This window comes from Solanum dulcamara, chromosome 4, assembly GCF_947179165.1.
Source record: "Solanum dulcamara chromosome 4, daSolDulc1.2, whole genome shotgun sequence".
NCBI classification, from domain to species: domain Eukaryota; kingdom Viridiplantae; phylum Streptophyta; class Magnoliopsida; order Solanales; family Solanaceae; genus Solanum; species Solanum dulcamara.
This window is the reverse complement of record NC_077240.1, coordinates 5,618,628-5,634,598: the sequence shown is the minus strand read 5'-3', so window position 1 is coordinate 5,634,598 and position 15,971 is coordinate 5,618,628. Positions and strand designations below refer to the sequence as shown.

The window sequence follows — 15,971 nt, the reverse complement described above, 5'->3', positions numbered from 1 at the left end:
TTCTTTTATCTGGAGCATAAATAGTCCATAATGTTTTTTAAGGTGGTGCATTTTTGGTTGTCAATAGACGAAGGTTCTGTTAACGGAGACATTGTCCTGCTGCTGCTGCTGCTTCCTAGTAGGAAGTAGGAACACAACTACTTGCACTTGTATTTGAAGATCCCCAAAATGTTGGGATCAAATAAGAACCGGAAATAACTTCAGATTTGGTCCAACGGTTACCAAAAAAGGTCGATTTTTTCACATCAAGGCCAGTAAAATTACTGTTTGTCACAAGCCACTGATTTGGCCTCACTTTCCTTTTCCAAGGTTCCTTCAGATGTTGAAAATGTCAACTATGGAAACAATTATGACCTCAAAAAAATAGATCAAATAAAATGGGAAATGTGTCATTGCCCAAGTGGGACACATGCAATGAATATGTGTTGGACGACTAGCTGGACCCATGCCATTCATTTGAAAGTTAGATTTGAAAGTTTGAAAAACAAATAAATAATATGTTATTTTAATTTGGCTTATTTAAATTTATATAAAGTTGAATAAATAGAAACACCATTCTATTATAATATATATTTTACATGGCATAATATAAATTAGTTTGAGTATTTCTCATGCGAATTGATATGTAGGAAGTGTATTTGTTCAATTTTACACAAGTGAATATTTATTTGTGCACATTCAGAGTTGATAGACATAAATATCAGTTAAAAATTAAGTTAAAAACATATTTATGTATTATTTTAAAAATAAATGTATATTATAGTAGTTTTTTCTCTATTATTAGTAGCCCTTTTCGACTAGGCAAGAGAAAAACTACTAGTGTTAGAATTGTATCTCCATGTCATCTTTAATTGGAGTATAGAAAGTATTACTTGATGTCTCCTCACTTGGCATAAGATACCTTGTCACACCAATATAATATCCAGCAAACTGTTTGTCATATATTTGCAGTCTCATATAGTTTGGCGTGGCACCATTTCCACCACTATTCACTTCCCTCGTATCATTTTCTTCTTTCTTGTTACTCAGATGATGATATGAGGCTTTTGGCCTTTTCACTTCTTCTAAATAAAACAGTACTTCTTTGTTTTCAATTTATTTGTTTGATTTTAATTTGTCGTAGAATTTTAAAAGTAAATAAGACTTTTGAATTTTTAGGTCTTAAATTAAAGATATACAGAATGTACTATAATATTATTTAATTTTATGATTTTAAACATGTCATGAATGAATTTTTTTTAAATAGGCTAAAAAAAATAAGACAAACAAATTAAAACGCGAAAAAAAAAATTCTCTCAGAGAAAAAGAGGAGGAGAAGTGTATATGAGAAAGAGTTAAAAGACCCACCAAGCTTGTCTGGATCATTATCAAAAGGAGATGAGAATTAATTGTGGAGACTTCCTTCTTCATATTAAACTATTAATTCATCATGTCATACTTATCTTTTTAATGACTGAAATTTATGATTTTTTTTTTTGTCCTAACAATTAAAAGAAGGAAAAATATGTGTATGAAAAGCAAGAAAATAATGACAATTTGCAACAATAATCTTTTTTGGAATTTTGAGTTATCATTTATCAACCCATAAATCTTTTGGAATGAGTAATTATCAAAAGACGTCTCAAATTACCACGATGAGTATACTTTTGGAACAACAAAACTTTCAAAAAGTAGCTTTACGAGACAACAGACATGTATGTTATATATTTCGTTAGTATAAAAAGTTTTTACTAGCTCGGATCACTCAAATAATATCTACAATTTAAAATTTCTTTAAAAAATAAAATCTATAATTTTAAAAATAAGACAACTTATGCACCACAACAGGTAAACCGTTAAGGTAACCTAACTTCAACTTGTTTATGTAGTAAAAAAGTTGCAGTAAATTAAAGAGACATATGGGTCATGAATCTGATAATGGACATTCACTTTCATATAATTAATCATGATTCCAAAATGGCTACTAACTTTTACTGTTACAGTCATTACAGGGACAATTCATCAAACATTGAGGACCCATATCATTTGTTATTCACCATACATCAGGAGTAGTGTACAACATCCCAATTTACATCCCAATTGCACCTACATATATTTGGCCATAACCTATGTTTTTAGCAAAAATTTAAAGGGCTTGTCTCTTGGTCAAAATTTCTTAGATTTGCTTTTACAATAAGTGTAAAAACATAACGGAAGCACATTTTATTTCTTTTAGGTAGAATTAATACATAGTTTATTCGGAATTTGAGATTAAATCCATATGTCAAATCTGTTTATTACGAACAATCTCTTACACACTCAACCTTGTCAAAGAGTGTCGGGAGAAGGGAGACCCAAGTGACTTAAGTTACAAATAGAGTGAAAAATCCTATTTCTCAGATAAAATATTTCAGACGATCTAGATTTTCAAATTAACACACTAGAAATATCACTATATATCCCTTATATAATTTAGAGAGACAGTAATGGCATGAATGGGAGTGACCATTTCACCATCTCACTAGTCACTAGAAGTTTCCATGCCAACACTCAACTATTCTTGATATAAATGGCCAATCAAAAGAATGAGGACAAGAAAATGGAAGAAAGAAATGAGAGTTGCCAGCAATATATTACCCAAAATATTATTTACACATGAACTGAAAGGAAAAGAGTGGTCCATACTCCCTTCTTTAAGGAATAAATTTGACGTCTACATTTGTAGAAATACTACACCTACCCCATGTAAAAAATAAAAAATAAAAAAATTGATTAGTCCTTCTCTCATGAGAAAGAATGTTTTGGACATTCCAACTAGTCATCAAAGTTTTAGAAGTGGAAAGAGCTTAAATAGATTTACCAACAACAACATTCTTAATTTTATAAGTGGAGTTTGTGAGGATAGTGTGTAAACGAAACTTATTTAGACTATTTACCTGATTAAAATAAATTTATCAAAATAGCGAGAATATGAAGATTAACCCCTTTGCCCCCCTCAAGAATCACAACTATTGAGAAATTTTAATAATTCAATGATTGGAAAAGAGAATTAGCAATGAATTGATCCACACAATAGTACTGTGCCCATTACTGCACAGCCTGTAAGAGGCCTTGAAAATCTTTTGAGAAGCCGACAAGTATGAGATAATTCCAAGCATCCCCATGTGGGATTTTTCCTTTTTTTTGTTTTTGTTTTCCTTACCACTCCAGCTTCTCTACTTGTTCTGGTCCTACCCTTCAACTTACTTGGTGTCACTTTCTTGAGACTGTGTGACTTGTGATTTTTCTTGAGAAAATTCTCTGTTGTGAATTCTGTTTTCTAGTTTTTCAGCTTCTCACCATGTGGGAATCAGAAAATGAGTCTGTTAGTGGAAGAGATTATGGTAATGGAGTTCACAGTACTAGCAAGCATGGAGTCAAGACTGATAGTTTTGAGCAAAAAGGACAATCTTGGTATGTACTAACTACTTGTATTGCTTCTTTAAAATGGTTCAATTATATGGTGACTTGTTAGAATATCTCAACTTATTTCAAAACTGAAATAGTCAATGGCTTATGTGTTCTTTGAATAGGTATGTAGCAACTGATATCCCAAGTGACCTTTTAGTTCAAATTGAAGATGTAACTTTCCATTTACACAAGGTGATTCCTTATAACTCAAAACACTTAAATTTTTATCTCATAGCTTAGTCTTGTGAAATAATATGACTGACTAGTTTCTCTTTGTTTACTATCACTACTAAATATATATATATATATATATATATATATATATAAAATAAAATAAAAGCATCCATTGCTTTCTAGAAGTGGGAAAATGAACAGAATCATATATGAATCAAGAGATGCAGAATTGAGCAAGATATCTTTAAATGAGTTACCAGGTGGACCTGAGGCGTTTGAGCTAGCAGCAAAGTTCTGTTATGGTATTGCTATTGATCTAAATGCAACCAATATTTCTGGCCTAAGATGTGCAGCAGAGTATCTTGAACTGACTGAAGATTTGGAAGAAGGCAACCTTATATTCAAGACTGAAGCTTTCCTCAGCTATGTGGTTTTATCTTCATGGAGAGACTCCATACTGGTGCTAAAGAGCTGTGAAAAGTTATCACCGTGGGCAGAAAACCTACAAATTGTTCGAAGATGTAGTGAGTCCATCGCATGGAAAGCATGTGCTAATCCAAAAGGAATAAAATGGCGATATACAGGCAAGCCTGCAAGCATTTCTAGTCCGAGTTGGAATCAAATGAAGGATTCTAGCCCGAGTCGAAACCACCAAGTACCTCCTGATTGGTGGTTTGAAGATGTTTCGATTCTCAGGATTGATCACTTTGTGAGAGTGATTACTGCAATCAAGGTAAAGGGTATGAGACATGAACTGCTAGGTGCTTCCATTATGCAATATGCAGCTAAATGGCTGCCAGGTTTAATCAAAGAAGGATCCCGATTGTCGGAAGATGGAAGCAACAGCAGTAATAGTAATGGCAGCAGTAGTTGGAGAGGGAGCCTCCATATGATAGTAGCAGGATCGGGGGATGAAGTACCAACTGTCCAGGCCAAAGATCAAAGGATGATTGTTGAAAGCCTAATTAGCATACTCCCACAACAGAAGGACAGTGTTTCATGTAGCTTCCTTCTTCGACTATTGAGGATGGCAAACATGCTGAAAGTGGCTCCAGCTTTGATAACAGAATTGGAGAAACGCGTAGGAATGCAATTTGAGCAAGCTACATTGGCTGATCTTCTCATACCATCTTACAATAAAAGTGAAACCATGTATGATATTGATCTTGTGCAGAGGCTTTTGGAACATTTTATAATTCAAGAGCAGACAGAAAGTTCAAGTCCTAGTAGAAATCCATTCTCCGATAAACATATGCATGATGGAAGTCAAAGGGGTACAAATCTAAATGCCAAGATGAGGGTGGCAAGGCTCGTTGACAGTTACTTAACAGAAGTATCTAGAGATAGAAATCTTTCCTTGACAAAATTTCAGGTATTGGCAGAGGCTTTGCCAGATTCAGCAAGAACATGTGATGATGGACTTTATCGAGCAATTGATTCCTATCTTAAGGTATTTTAACCCAATCCTGTCAATTTTATTGTTGGGTGCATCTTTAGTTAATATCCTTAAAACCATTGCTGTTGGGCTTGTAGTTTTTGATTAATCATGAATTTAGTTCTCTTTTCTGTTCTCAAATCTCAAATGTTTCAAAAATCAACAATATTAGCATGCTTACATATCTTAATAGTTAAACAAAAGCACAGTTATACACAATCCTTTCTCAAGTATAAGTGACATATGCTTAGAATTCTAGAATATTGATCACATAGAAGTAAATCATCTGCAAATATTGCAATTATATTGTCTGCTTCACAGAATTCTAGCCCAACATGCTTCTCCTTTTAACTGAAGCTCATTGATATACAACACGACAGGCCCATCCAACACTCTCAGAACATGAAAGAAAGAGGCTATGCAGGGTGATGGATTGCCAGAAACTCTCTGTCGATGCTTGCATGCACGGTGCTCAGAACGAAAGGCTCCCACTACGAGTCGTGGTGCAAGTTCTCTTCTCTGAGCAGGTGAAGATAAGCAATGCAATAGCCAATATCTCTCTCAAAGATGCAGGGGAATTTCATTATCAACCTCTGGTATCAAACCATAAGTCATTGCTTGAAGCAACGCCACAATCATTTCAAGAGGGATGGATAGCAGCCAAGAAGGATATCAACACTCTTAAGTTTGAACTAGAGACTGTGAAGTCTAAGTACCTAGAACTCCAAAATGACATGGAGAACTTACAGAGACAGTTCGATAAGATTGCAAAACCAAAACAAGCTTCAGCATGGACTGCAGGTTGGAAAAAGTTAAGCAAACTTGCCAAAACAACAAATATAGAAACACATGACATCAGTAGTCAGGTCCAAAATGCTGAACAGATCACAAAGCCACCTAGAAGGTGGAGAAATTCCATTTCCTGAGAAGGAAAAGGCTATGATAGAAGACTACCAGTTACAAGATTACCTCACAAAGTCATTCTGCGTTCCCTAATATTCAAATTTATCATGCTTCTCCTATCACAAGAGTAGTTAAGACTGTCTTTTTCATTTTAGATAGAAATTATGTGATAATAGCATAATTTATTACAGATTCTCTAGTTTACTGGTTGCTGGTTTCTCTGTAATGATTGTACCATCTTAAGTATTCATTCGGAGGTGCAGTAAAGCTGGTTTGCATACCACCGCTGACATGCAGTTAACTTATTGTTATTCTGTGACTATCAGTAAAGAATTACATGAACATAAAGACTTATTTGACTGAGTGTAATACAGAACTTAGTATTGGTTAAGCTAGTGCATAAAGAATGAACCACAATGTAGAACAGTAAACACAAAACTAAGCTAAGCTAAGATAATTAGATGAGTGTCCAATACTAACAACACTTTTTTTCCTTATTAGAATTCCATGTTACGATTGTGCTTGTTAATTAATAGAGGTCCTCTTGCCTCATTGCCTAACCTCCGTTACTTGTACTTATCCTTGTTGAGGATCTTTTATTTTTATTTTTATTGGAGAATAAATAAAAAGTCGCTAGACACCTGGTCTCTTTTCCCTTTTTGCAGTTACTCTTTGGTTGAATATTAGGTTTGCCCCTGCTGGACATGCTTTAGAGATTAGACCATCAACTTCAGTTAAAGTAGGTAGAAAAGTGATATTTGTGTCATAATAATAGGGCATACCATCTCTATATATATTTCTTTCTAAAGAAGAAATGAAAATGATAACCAATTGCACACTTTTACACCCTTTTCACTGAGTTTCAATATCTGAATCATAGCTTCCAATACCTTCAAAAGAACTGTGATTATGCATGTTGACATGGTAGCCCTTTTCATAGTATTGCTAATAAAATTAGGGTTCGTTTTGTATACGAAATTATTTTATTTAGCATTTGATTATGAGTATTAGTTAGTCCCAAGATTATTTTATCTAAAAATTTATACTAAAATGGTGGGGTTCAATCCCATTGGGATTGCTAATCTTATTCCATTTACCAAACACACCCTTAATCAACAAATGATCCAATGTCTTTCTCCATTTAAAACTTCCTTTTGTTAAGTAGTTCTAACGTATATTAGTATTAGTACTTATATATAAAAGAATAACTCAGTAGCTTCTGATCGTATTGCTTGCTAAAGTAGCTTCCTGTTGTCCTGCCTGCTTCAGCTGCTTGAAGCAAGCATCTGGTTAAAAAATTAAGTGCGGAGTATTATAAATTACAGCGATTAGCAATTTTAAAATTTTATGTAATAAGTATTATAAATCACAATAATTAGCAACGTAAATTGTATATTATTCGAAATGATGTAAAAGATATAATAAATTACAATAATTACCAACTTAAAAATTTAAAAGACATAGACAAAATCTAAATGGTTCTTGAAATTTTATCAGTGCCACATAAATTGAGCAAAAAAAGTAACATACATTATTTGAAATTTATGTAAAAGATACTATAAACCAAAATAATTAATAATCTAACTATTTAAAAAATAAATAAAATTTTGATGTGATATAAAATGGAACAAAGTAAATAATATGTATTAATTAAAATGACATAAAATGTATAAATCATAATAATTATCAATTTGAAATTTTAAAAAAAAAACCTGAAAAAATAATTTTCCATATCACATAAATTGAAAGAAAATAATAACATTTATTGAACCCTTGCTAGCACGGTCTCTTATATAAATATACAACCACCTAATAATCATAGACACCAATATCCATTAGAATCACACGTACAAAAGGTGCAAGCAAACAAAAAATGAAAAACAGAAGACGCAAAAATAAAAATATGGAAACAAACTATATTTTATTAAGTAGAAAAAGCATAAAGACAACAGACACAGCAATAATAGCATGAAACACAAGGGTCCATCAGGCTCACAAAAAGACACCACGCTGATGAAAAGACTCACAAGTCTCCAACTACAACTCACCCATCCAAAGTGGAAACAAACCAAACTTTAAGACAAGATTTGATCATGTCTCTCCATCAGTCTTTTCATTATTAGCTACAAGGGGAGGCCGGGCCCCCTTTTTCATTTCAACACCAACGCCACCACTACCCTTTGTTGGATCAACAGAAAGATCAAAACATCATAGCTACTCATCCTCCTATACCCGGTAAAACAAAACCATCATACAGTCATTCAATTCAAGAAACATGATAGGGTGGATGGTGGGACCCCAAATCACCAAATGCGCATGCATAGAATCCATGGTTTTCTCAAGATTTTAAAGGGTCGGTCCCCCCTCATCTTTTGAACTTTGAAATTCTACTCTCTTTAACCACAAAAGCTAAAAATAATCATTCCTCGTCGACCATAAACATTCCCCTTTTTGTTCTACCCCTTGCAAGTAAAAGATCAAAAGACATCCCACTAAATCTGTAGGACTGATGAGGATGGCAAATGCTTCACAATTTAACTATTTTCAACCAAATAATGATATATGGCTTTTTCTGTACTATCCAAGCAACTATACCCCTATAATCCGTTATGCTACTGTTTTAGGGATTGGATACTACGCTGTTCTTTAACAAGAGGCTGGAGGATTTTCTTGAGGGAGATCAACTCCTAAGGCTTTGGCTTTACCTCTCAAAGACTTCAAGTAATTGATTGCTTCATCAATAACCAACAACGGGTCCTTACTCTTTAACCCAGGAATCAAGCTCTCAAGAATTCTCAAGGTCTCACGAATTTTAACTTTCCTTTCCCTAGTGATCAAACAGGAATCCTTATCCTTCCAACTAGAAGGAAGAGAGCCTCTAACACATCTTGCTTCCACATCATCATTGGGCCCTCTAGATTCTATGGATGATGATTTCTTGTACCCACCATCTAGCAATCTTTGCCTTTTGCATGTGCCATCAGAACTGGCAACTTCTTCTGTAAGTTCCGTAGACTGTTGCTCATGCTCATCGCAGCCGCAGAACCCTTGGTTCGCCCAAGGAGAGCGATCCGTGCTAGTTACTTCATCATCCTCACCATAAACATCGTCATCTTCATCCCCTTCAATGTCATCAGAAGAGTAAAGCAACGCATTGATTTCATCTGTATCTTCATGCGTATTACTTTCTTCACCATCTACATAACTTTCATCCAATTTCTCTCCAATAACAAGCCTCACATGAGATCTTTGCTCTACTACAGCATTCAGGTTCTCATTTTGATACAAACCATAAGCACCAACCAGTTCTTTCGATGTAATAATTTCATTTTCAGGAGGACGACCTTGACTAAAGAAGAATCTAGTTTGATTCCCAGATTGATCACAAATGAGGAACCTCTTCTGAGAATTTGTAGATGCATCAGTTGGTGGGGACTTTAACCCAATCAAGTGTGGAAGAAGGCATTTAGTATCACTTGGATACTCATTTTTGGTGGGAGCTAAGTTTTGCAGCCAATTGACTCCATTCTGATGGGCTGCCTTAGAATTCGGCAAACAAGGGACAAAACATGAACGCCTAGTAGAAACTGCATTTGCAGCACATATGGCAGGGGTATACAGAGATGGAACACCAAGGTGATGCCCAGGTTGCAAGAGTGTAGTGGCATAATTCACATTCGGTGAAGTACATGCAGGATCCAGCTGGTAATATTGGAGCTTGCTTGTTGTAACCATCTAGACAGAAGAGAAACCTAACGTGCATAATGTAAGCACTTAGATGGAAATCCACAACAAAAATCAACAGAAGTTTAACACAAATAGCAGCTGAAAGACTAAGATGCATACCAGTGATATGGATTGTACAAATTCCACCTCAAATTACTTCAAGGACACAAATAACAAGAAATTACTATAAAGCTGGATTTATTAAAACAAAGGTGTGAACTCAGAGCATCTACGTCACAGGCTTCAACAACTGACGGAAGTATTCAGCCTGGTAAGCAAAAACAGACTGTAAGTTTGGCAGCTTTTCAATTACATCATAGAAGCCCACAACTGAAAAACAACAGTTAAATATCACAGTAATTATCCATAAGTGAGGCAAAAATATAGAACGAACCTGGCAATTCTGCAATGGTTGAAAGCATGCTATAACCCTAACTCTAATGGTTGCTCTCCCCGTGATCCCATTCTCATGCTTTAAGGCCCGAAATCTTGTTTGGCTTGCAGCTTGGCACACCATAACTACTTTCAACCTTCCAATGAAATTCAAAATCTATGCCAAAAGACAATATCTGAAGCCCAAGAGTAATAGGATACTAGCTTTCAGAAGAAAATGGAGACTACAAGAAAGGAGAAGCTTGAGGAGATTGCAGTATGAGAAAAGCAGTCTGAAAGACCAATACTGAGCACAGTGATGACAGAGTGCAAGAGAATCAAATTTAGGACTAAGAGGATTTAATTTGCTAAGCAGTTGTCTATCTTTCAGCTAATCCTATCGATTTATCAAGAAAAAAAGACAAAGAAAATCTGGTTTAATTGGAGAAGTGACTTAAAGGATCACCCTGCAATATAAGTTCAAGGGGATGACACAACAAAACACATCAATTGACAGGCTCAGCCACCGCATATTGTTACTTCTTTACACTAGAGAAGTTTCGCAGTTGTTGTTTGTTGTCAATAGGAAGTTAGTGTACCTGAAACATTAGCCAACATATGCATCAGAGTCATGAACCAGAACAACTAAACAGTTCGCAATGTAATATCACCAAAATCCTTTAAGAGAAAAAAAAAAGTATGAATTACTAGACAACGACAGTTTTGTACCCACACAACGTACCTGAAACAAAATGAAAAAAGGCTAAAAAGAATTGAGGGAATTTAGAGGAACCTAGTCTCTAACGAGTTGTCCTTCTCACATCTGATATTTTTTCATTACAGTTACAGCCTCAAAATAGGCAATGAATTGCCGACAACTTTCTCCAAAAAAAGTTCTTGCAACTATGAACTTTACAGCTTTCCTTAAGTTCTCATGACCTTAAACACCAAAACCCAAACTAAATCCAGATATCCTTTGCAATAAATGTAAAATAAACAAAAAGAAGCACAGCTGGTGTTCTTAACAGTAAAACCATAAGTAAAAGGCCAAATCTTGCAAGAAAACCCCATCAATCAAATGCTTCTGAATTTTTATTTTTATTTTGAGAATACAAATGCTTCTGAAAATCTTTTGAAGAGGCAAAAACACACACAGACAGGGAGATAAAATCAAGAATTCAGAAAAAATAATCAAGAAAACCTAAACATGAAAAAAACTGATAAGAAGGGGTTTTCCCACTTCCAAGATTAGATTAAAAAACATACAAGAGAATGAAAGATCATAACTTTCACCAAACCAGATAAATCAAAGGGCTTATAATTTAAAGTATCAAGATTATGTAAAGAAACATAAACAGTGTGCAAAGTAAGAAAAAGGATGCTAATGAAAAACTTACAATGAAGAGTTCCAAGACAAGTGTAATTGACCAACAAGCAGTATGCAGAGAGAGAGAAAGAGAGAGAGAGAAGCAGAGGCTGAATGCGAAGAGATTATTGTTTGAAAGTAGAAGAAGAGCAGAGCAGGTGAAAACGGAAGTAATGCAGTTTGGGAAGGATAACATTATATAAACGTTCCAATGACAGTTTTGCCCTTTATTAGAATTATAAATACAATAGTATCCTTTCTTGCTTCTTTTATTTTTTTCGTTCTCTTTTATATTTTCCTTTTTTATTGATGTCTCAAAATGTTGTCTGATGTAATTTCTTTGAAAAGAAAGTGATACATTCTTTGCGTTAATTCACGTGGCATTATTTCACCAGTTATGGAGTTTAAAAAATAAGGAGTCGTTTGATTTGAATACAAGTTATGATGGGATAAGTTAAATTGAAATTAATTAGATGGAGAGTAGTTTTTATTGTTTGTTTGATTAGTCATATTCAAAATTATATTATTGCATAATTTCTAAAAATAAGTTGTTTATTTATAAAAATATCCTTTATTTTATTTAATTTTTTTTACATTTTCTTTTCAAGCTTTAGTTATTCATTCCTAAAAAAATAAAATTTACATCTTATTTAACTTAAATATTTTTATTTATGCATTTCCATGATTGTGCCATTTGTTTTTAAAATTAAATTTTCATCTTATTTAACTTAAAAATAAAAATTTTATGTTATTTAACTTTAAATAAAAATTTTATCTTATATGACTTTAAAATAAAATTTTCATCTTATTTAGCTTAAAAATAAAACTTTCATTTTAAGTTTATTAAAGTAAAGGAAATTTTATTATTAAAATTATCTACATTTTAAAGTTACCTACATTTTGATTGATATATAAAATATAATTTTTAAGTTAGTAGTGGATGTGAACATTTTAAGAGAAATCAAAATATAAATAAACATAAAGATTAGACAAATAAATTCAATTTATAATATATTCATCAATAGAAATTGTATTTATAAAATATAATTTTTTAATAGAAAAATATATTATCATAAAAACAATAATTAATTGAAGTTATGAATATTATTATAAATATTGTTAAAAATTATGTTAATATACATGAATATAAAAGTGATGTATAAAGAGAGTTTAAGGAGTATTTTTGTTATTTTACATCTTTATCCCAGAAAAAATATCCTGAAATTACTATTGCATCCTCTTAGAAGGATAATTTATTCCAATACTAATTATTATTCTTGGAATATGTTATCCAATTTTTTACAACTAAACAAGGAATTAAAGACCACTCAAATATCATTTCAAAATTATCTCATTTTATCTATCACACCAAACGACCCCTAAAAGTTTATTATGTTATATAACTAGGATATAAATTAAGACAAAAAAAATAATGTCACAAAATTCATATAAAAGGAGTAATAAGTTACCTAACTTGACTTTTGTATTATATTTAACTCATAAGGTAATTTGATAAAACTTACTCAAGTCTCAAAAATTCAAATAATTTAATTAATTAGAATGAATCTTCGGCATGATATTTTTTTCATCAAGCTAACCTTTTTTATAGTCTGAATTCATCGGTAGCTATCTAAAATTGATATTAATTTTTACTTAGATATCTTAACTCGACTTTGTTTATTTTAGACATTTTATGTGGAGGTCTGCTGTATCATTTTAACACTTTTCGCTGACTCAGCATAGCAGGTGTACTACACAATTTTTCAGTGCGTTAATAATTTTTTTGGGGGAATTTTTTTCTCTCTCTTCTTTTGCCTCACTCTTCTTTCCCCAACTACTTCACCTTCCATCACCCTCCATCACCACACAATTTTTTGAAAAAATCCTACAAAATTTTGTTGGGTTACATTAAAATCTAATTTCTTCAATAACATAGCTCATAGAAAAATAAGACCACCAACATTCTCTAAGAATGTGTGGTATTTCTTTTTTTAAAAAAAAAATCAATTCAAAAAAATACCAAATTGCTCTGTGAGCCTTATTTATTCCTTCTTCCTCATTATATGTGCGCCCTTTTCAAATAACATCCTCCCCATAATATTCTTCATAGCACTAGTTAAATAATACTGCTACTTTTCACCTAAAATGTAAAATCAATTTTCAAGAAAGAAGGAAGGAAGTTAAATAATACTTCTACTTTCACTCAAAATGTAAATCAATTTTCAAGAAAGGAGGAAGCAAGTTAAATAATATTGCTACTTTTCATCCAAAATGTAAAATCAATTTTCAAAAAAGGAGGAATCAGGGAATGTAACACAAAAAATAAAAATTTTGTTTGGCACAAGAAAAACACATAGATTTTGGTATATTTGAAAAAGAAAACCACAAAGAAAGAGAATGAAAAACAAGGTACGAAGAAGAAGAAGAAGAAAATGGGGGAGTGGGGTGTGATATTTTGGAGAGAGAAAAAAAAGTTAAAAGTGAGCTTTTAAAGAAAATTAAAAAATTCACGTATCACATGTCGATTCGTTTATTTATCCACGTAGAAGATGTTTAATACACGCGCACAAGCTAGTTCTGAGAATATAAAAATGGTTTCAAAGTGAGATAGTAAACCTCCACGTGAGGTGTTTAAAATGAATAAAGTTTAATTGGGTGTCTAAGTAAAAATTTGTATCAACTTTAGAGAATCATCGATGAGTTCTCTCTTTTTAATACTTTCATATAATTCTCTTTATATTATAATAATTAATTTATAAGAAAATACTAATATTTTGAACTCAAGATCCAAACCAATTGTCACATAAAACGAACTAATTGAGTACTAAACAGCTGTTATTAAACCTTCTTCACAAACGTGCAACAAAATCAACAAAAATGATGATTTTCCGATCAAGAAAAACTACTAGTGATGATTATATTCAACAAAATGCATAATTTAATTTCTTGAATTACATAAAATAAAATTATTAGACCAAAAAAAATGTCGCGTATATATTCAAGTAGCAGAATTTAATATAATCCTTCATGCCTTTGGTATTTATGAGAATCATGCCAGCATTAATTAACTTTAAGGACTCAGGCCGTGACTTAAGGAGGCAATGGGGGTGCTTAAGGTCCATTAAACATCATTACAAAGTTGAGTAGAAACCATAATTGTAATTTCAAAAGCTTAATTACTACTCCACATGACTCCAAAAGAGAAAATAAAATGATTAACACCGTGGTGTGAAATAGGACTTTCAGCCAAAGCAGGTTCAACCACTCACTATATATTATAATAATCGACAACCACTTCATATAATTAAACAAATTTTCAAATAATGAATAATCATAAGAGTAAATTTAGGTCTGCACTTTTCAAGACACAAAGCAACCACTAAGCATCAATTGGAGGGATTTTGTTAGTTTCTTGCTGATTTATTTAGGTGTTTCTATTCCTTTCAAATATAATTTCATTTTTTTTCCATATCAAGCATGAAAAAATGGTACGAATGTCAGAGGTGAATCTGGAATTTGAAAATCTGTAATTTGTGGCAGTAATTGAGTTATGCAAAAGAGGGTAGTTGGTTTGACAGCAAAGTATGTACCAAACAGCAAAGCATCTTTCAAGATGAGCTTCCTACTGTGGAGAGCCTTGAGGGTAGACTATCTACTGATGATAAGGTAGGTAGCTATGTTTGGTGTTGTAGGCCCTCATGGTGTTCATGCTGTAGAACATGTTCAAATGAGATTGTGGGAGCACCTAGTTGGCCACATTGATCTGGATCAAAAATGGTTGGGTTTCTTCTGTGCCACTCTTAGGAATCAAAGTTCATGATATTCCATGGAGACAAATATTACTCAACCATTGGACTCTTAAAGTAGTTAATCCTGTCACTAGACTCGTCAAAACGCATTATTTCTGCAAGGTAATAAGGTCATTCCAGATAGCTCAATGGCTCAAATGTGCGTGTATGTGGTGGGTGGGGGTGGGGGGGTGGGGGGTTAGTAAAGACACCTGAAGGTTGTTTAGTTGCAGCTTATAGCCTGAAACTGCATAGACACACGAGCAAAGAGGGTAAAGCACAGGCAATGTCGTATGGACTAGAATGGTGCATCAGCAATGGGATCAGATACATCGTAGCTAGTGCTGGTAAATATAAATTAATGGGAAGGCTGACATTCCTTGGAAAATGACACAATCAATGAATTGGATTAAAAACCTGGTATTACAGTATGACATTGTTATCAAACCCTGCCTGAAAGAAGCCAATCAAGTTGACAAGCAACAGCTACAAACTGGAAAATTCCCCAGATTTATCATTAACATCAAGAGTTGCCTCAGATGATTAAGAGATCTTTTGATTCTTAACCGACGGAGCATGCCAACCCAAAGAGTTGGAAGTTAAAAGAGATTCAAGTTTCTACCTGATGCAGGTAGATAGCTTAGACATGGGATATTTTCATTCTTTAGTACTTCCAATGTATAAAAAGAGGACTATGTAAACAATCATGTAAAATGAGAGTACTCTCTCATTAGATGCATTTCATGCATCATTACAGGCTGCATAACACTACAATGTA

General features: G+C 33.1%; 2 protein-coding genes across 2 annotated transcripts; one reads left to right on the top strand and one right to left on the bottom strand.

Annotated features, from left to right (window-relative positions):
* Positions 1-2,875: 2,875 nt before the first annotated feature.
* LOC129885732 (root phototropism protein 3-like) lies at positions 2,876-6,231 on the top strand. The gene is made up of 5 exons (XM_055960123.1): positions 2,876-3,116; positions 3,311-3,432; positions 3,552-3,621; positions 3,770-5,053; positions 5,419-6,231. Exons 2-5 carry the CDS (start codon positions 3,320-3,322, stop codon positions 5,962-5,964), a joined length of 2,013 nt encoding a protein of 670 aa, XP_055816098.1. The 5' UTR covers positions 2,876-3,116; positions 3,311-3,319; the 3' UTR covers positions 5,965-6,231.
* Positions 6,232-7,683: 1,452 nt separating this feature from the next.
* LOC129885731 (transcription factor bHLH143-like) lies at positions 7,684-11,524 on the bottom strand. Its single transcript, XM_055960122.1, has 4 exons — positions 11,437-11,524; positions 10,062-10,638; positions 9,788-9,935; positions 7,684-9,693 (listed from the first exon to the last, which is right to left on the bottom strand). Exon 4 carries the CDS (start codon positions 9,674-9,676, stop codon positions 8,588-8,590), a length of 1,089 nt encoding a protein of 362 aa, XP_055816097.1. The 5' UTR covers positions 9,677-9,693; positions 9,788-9,935; positions 10,062-10,638; positions 11,437-11,524; the 3' UTR covers positions 7,684-8,587.
* Positions 11,525-15,971: the final 4,447 nt, after the last annotated feature.